The sequence below is a fragment of the Crassostrea angulata genome, chromosome 6 (genome assembly GCF_025612915.1).
Source record: "Crassostrea angulata isolate pt1a10 chromosome 6, ASM2561291v2, whole genome shotgun sequence".
NCBI classification, from domain to species: Eukaryota; Metazoa; Mollusca; class Bivalvia; order Ostreida; family Ostreidae; genus Magallana; species Magallana angulata.
Window position 1 is genome coordinate 52,758,250 of NC_069116.1, and position 5,340 is coordinate 52,763,589.

A 5,340-nucleotide genomic window follows, 5' to 3' on the forward strand; every position below is an offset into this window, starting at 1 on the left:
CGTGCCATTGCTGTACGAGTCAACATAAGATCGTCTTGTAAGCATAAAAATCTACTCAATCTAAGCAGCCGTTGCTTTTGTGGTCTCTGGTCTTAATTATCAATGAGAATTGACATAATTATTGGTGTCAGGTCGGCGTGTCGAATTTCTACAGAGGAGGAACGCCTTTACACACAACCGTAGACCTCAAACTGAGCTGTAGTGGTCACTTTAAGAGAACACATAAAACAAACATTGACTAATTAAGCAATCTAAGTTATATGCAACAGTATGCGGGGTGGGAGATTTTAGGGAGTATGATGATTTCCCAGATGCCGAAATATTTGTATTTAGTCGGGGAAATGTTTCCGTCCCATACGAATACTGAGAGCAAGGTCGCTCAATCTGCAAGCCTTCTCATTTAACATATGGCGAGATACGGACCAACGAAAACTCCTAATGACCAAGCAAACGCGACTTTGTCTTCAATTTGTTTATGATTGCTTTGTTAGGTGATATCATTACTACCGCGATAATCAGTAAATAAACACATACACCATATCTACTTAATGGAAACCACATCCTTTTTTTAAGTTGGACGTAATTTTTAATATATTCATCCAAGGTTTCACCACCGGCTTCCTGAGGAGGTTTGACCCAAAATTCAAACTTTTAAGCTCCACTTGATAAAATATCATGCACGAAATATTGACTGCAGATGACAAGTTTTCATTTCCGTTAATACTGCACGTGCGGGATCGCGCTCACGATAACCCTCCCCCTCTTGGCAGAGGTAATGTAAGCGCTAAAGTAGGCTTCTGTTGTGTGAACTGATGTATAAATTAATTTCCTGATTCCTCATTCGCAGTGACATTGAAAGCAATCTTACTAAAACATTAAGTATCTTCAAAGCTGTCAAATCAGAAATGTAATTCTTGATTATGCAACATTCAGCTTAAGTTGCTCTCACCATTTATGATATTCTTAATGTTTCATAAATAGTTCTGACAGGGCATGCTTCCTTCTTGATAATTGATATTTTGCATTGAATTGCATCGCCAAATTTCGGTTAATACCCCTAAAAAATTATGTGTCATCATAACAAAATTGTTTTATTTTTTGAATTTTTATTCTTAATATCACACATTTGTATAACTGTATTACGTTATAAACTAATTCTATTTCTGAACAAATAATTTTATTTTGAAAGTACAGAGCGTCATCTCGCGTCACACAAACTTCTATTTGAAATTTCGAAAACCTTATTGCATTCTTTGAAAAAAATATGTGCAAGAATATTTAAACAAATGCATATTGACACAGTATCAATTTAAGCATGTAAGTTCTTTTTAAATATTTTAGATAAAATGAAGTTGTTTGTCAAAGATCAAAAATGTTGCGTCATACGTATAATTGCACCAACAGAACTGGGTGGTTGATCAAAGAGAATTGCTCGGTGGGTGTGAACGAAAACACAACGCTATAATGCATTAATCTTAATGAAATAAAAGTTCATGTTTTCATTACTTTGATATAATAAGATCGAAATGCTTAGAGCAAGGTTGAATATTAAAACTGATAACTTCGTTAAAATTCAGATTGAATTTTAATAGCATGCAGTAGCAGTTTGGAATTCTTAAATTTCTGTCATTTTGGTGGAGTTAGAACAAAAAATACACCATAGCAATGTTTATCAATTGTCTGTAAAACACTCAAGAAAAATAAAATACCGATAAAACATAAACCATTGCCGCTGCTTTTATCTTGGTCTGGGGTGATGTGTTATATTTTCACATGTACTTTACAAATAGGCTAATTTGATAAGATATACCGCTTGCAATGGAAGACCTTATCAAACCAGTGACTAACACTGAGGTTCCGATAGCGATGACTAAGATTCTTTTGGAGAAAGCAGGTTTCTTCAGACACCTTGTATCCATGTAGAATTATCGCAAAAAGCACCTCACGTTACAGTCTCCCTGCAAAACGGATGACTAACCACACCTTGACCTATCGACCTCCGTTTATAACGAGGACTTTCTTTACCCTACCCTGTGTTGCATGAGGTTACGTTCACTATACGTAATACATAATACGTATAATATACGTATGTTCAAATACATTATTTTGCACACTTTTGGCATTCATCCCGTATAGTGTCATCAATATATAAATTATACTCGGCCGCATTTACTACTACTGTATTTCTTTATTCTATTGTTCATTGTGTATATTACCTTTGACCTTATCACTGAATGAACAAAACATCTGAACAACTTATGTTCTACAATATCAAAAAACCTATATGAAAGAATTCATCCTGTAAGAACTATTTCTCCGTCGGATAATTCCATAATTAAATCCGTATTTCATCTGCCAGGTGCGATACACCGACGACAATAGTCATAAGTGTTAACTTTGTATGAATTCTCTGTCGTCATTTTGGCACAAGAAGATGTACCTTTCATTATATTTTGCCCCGATAATAATTGCTTGCTTTTACATTCCGTCTTGTCAGATCATCATACATGATTGGTATCAAACTTCTAAGTATAATAATCATTTATAATGTAAGGAGAATTGTTAGGGTCAAATAATAAGGTTTAACCTTAACCGCCATCGTGTTTTATAGTGTATTGCAACACTCTAACATCATTGAAACATCCCGCAGTTATCACAAAAGCTCACAACTGGTCAAAATTTAAAAAAAAAACACGAAATGTTGGAGTTTTTGTTGTTTTAGAAGTCACATGTTAATTGTTCGGATCATCAATAATTGCTTTTGTGATACATTCATTTGTATATTACTTTTCACACAAGAAGTTTACGAGAGCACTCAGTTTGTTATTTCTCAAAGATAAATTAAATAAATCTATTCTAATTTACACGCAAATGAGTGCTTAGGCCAACCACAGTTTGAAATTGTTCCAAATGTGAATTTCATAAATAAATACTGCTAAATATCATCAAATTATATATTAAGCCACCGTTTTAATGATATCTCAATGGTGTTGAAGTGCGTGAGAAAATGTTAAAATTTGTATCTCGCACACTATCTTATTTATGACCTCAGTGCACAAAATTACTTTTGCGATTAGATATGAATTTTAATTTTACAAAAATATTCAAAATTCAATTTCTGTGTTAGCTAAAGAAAATTTTTTGTATAAACCTTTTCCCCGATGTCACAATGGTTTGCACCATAAACATATCTATTCGTAAGGAGTTACATTTAATTTTGTGCAATCCATCGTTATTTCCGAGGACAATTAATCTCAGATTACATTGTATGTATTAAATAACAAAACATTAAATCATAAGGAATGAAATGATAGCTTAAGAATCTATATTAGAACAAACAGGATTAGATATTTTACACAATGATTCGCAGTTCATTAAGGAATAAGGGATCATTCTTTTAGTGTTACATGCATGAGGTGATCATTTTGGTCGAAGTGTGATCAATTCCAATAAAGCCCGAAGGGCCTTATGATAGATTTGATTACGCCCCGACCAAAATTATCACCTCATTATATTCAAAGAATGGTTTCTTATTACTTATATTTATATAATTCTCGGCAATTTTACGATTGAATATTTTAATATAAATAAGCGAACGCCCCAATTATACGTGATTTGATTTTTTTGGTCTGTATAGTACAAAATCGATACGCAGTGTTATCACAGGCAAAGACACTGAAAAAAGTAAATTATACTTAAGCATAAACTGTTAATTCCAGGATAAAACCATTTAAACAAGAGCTTGGATACTAGTATAAGGTAGGTGTGTCAAACAAAGTGACGTAAGCTTATCTATTTCATTAAAGGCCAAAATGTTTCTGCTCCATGAAATCCACAAGATTTGTCGAACTTTCAGGCTAAGCCTAGCAATTTGTGCAAGTTCAACATGACACCAGCGTCGTTTTTAACTTGTTTGTACTATATAGAAATAGAAAGTTACATCCTACCAAAAGTCCAAGGTCTTTTTAGTTTGGTTAACATGCCTGTAAGTTGGGGTAAATGTTAAAAAGATGAAAAAGACATTGGAATTTTTTGCCGGGCTTACAAGACAAAGAAGTTTTAATTTTTTTTTTACTTGAATGTTACAGTGCTAATAATTTTTAAAAATTCAAAAACAAACATATTTTGATTTTTATTTAGTAAAAAAGTATAATTGACACAGCATGTAAATATATAACTATTTCAGGTTTAAAAAAAACATTTGTTCTTGGAACCAAAATAAAATACATAATTTTAGTCCGACATGAGGTAGCAACAGTGCGATAATTCTTCATACACAAGGAACTTGGTTATCTCTCTTTATATATGTATTGTGTTGTCAACACGAGCTTTTTGTTGTGGAAGGGAGGTTAACACATGATAATTCGTACTCACTTGTTTGTGGTCCCCCTTAAAGCTATCTGTTATAATAGCTACGGAATTGTACTGTACTACACAGCTATAATTCAACGATTGTATATCACAGCAAGACAATGTCGGAAATAAACCAAATTCCTTAATTGGGTTGTTCGAGATATCTACAAATAAAATAGCTGGAAATCTTGAAAGATCTGTTGAATTCAAGGATGAAATATAATTGTTCTTCAAATCTAATACTGTGATGGAAGATGTCGATAAGGTTTGCAGGTCGCTTATCCGTTTGAGACTGTTGCTAGACAAGTCTAAAAATTGAAGCGACGGAACAAGATCCAACCCAACGACTTGATGCATGGAATTTTTGGACAAATTTAAATGGCTAAGCCGGGAAAAGTCATGAAATATTGAAAGGTTTATGAAGGAAATGTTGATGCAACTCAAATCTAGATGAAATATCGCACTTTTGTTCTTGCTACTCGGCAACGCTTCTATATCAAAACGGTTTCTTATGGCCAGTTTTCTATCTGTGGGCCATACATCTTTTAGGAATGAGATGTTTTGACTACCAGTGCATGGTGTCGGTGTCTGAGATGATGTATGGTTCGTCGTTTGGATGTTAGCAAAGTTCAGCAAAAAGAGGGTGAGAGTGAAAAGTCCTACAAGTATGATCATTTGAACACACCAAATATTAACTAAGAAATTGGAATTCGTTTTGACAGGTTCCTTTTCTCTGTGGAGAAGTTGATGAGTTTTTGATGAAGCCTTGCTGTATTTCCTTGTAAAGTAGGGCTCATGATTTTGTTTTTTCATTTCATGTGCGTTTGGTGTAAATAGTGAAAATTCTTCTGATTCTATTGACAAACAAACTGGGTTTGCTCCTGGAGACTTTTCTGTGTGTTTAGAGCTGATAGAATCCCCACAGTCTGCAATTTGATAGATGTTATTCATTTAAAATACAGAAGAAGATAACTAATACGTATTAAA

The 5,340-nt window shown here is 33.6% G+C and overlaps 1 protein-coding gene across 1 annotated transcript in view; it reads right to left on the reverse strand.

Moving 5' to 3' along the window:
• Positions 1 to 4,119: 4,119 nt before the first annotated feature.
• The window catches only part of LOC128190873 (uncharacterized), a 2,986-nt gene continuing 1,765 nt past the window's right edge, over positions 4,120 to 5,340 (reverse strand). Inside the window, exon 3 of the mRNA XM_052863085.1 lies at positions 4,120 to 5,279. Within this exon, the coding sequence (XP_052719045.1) occupies positions 4,300 to 5,279 (980 nt within the window). The 3' untranslated portion in view covers positions 4,120 to 4,299. The remainder of the gene's footprint in view (positions 5,280 to 5,340) is intronic.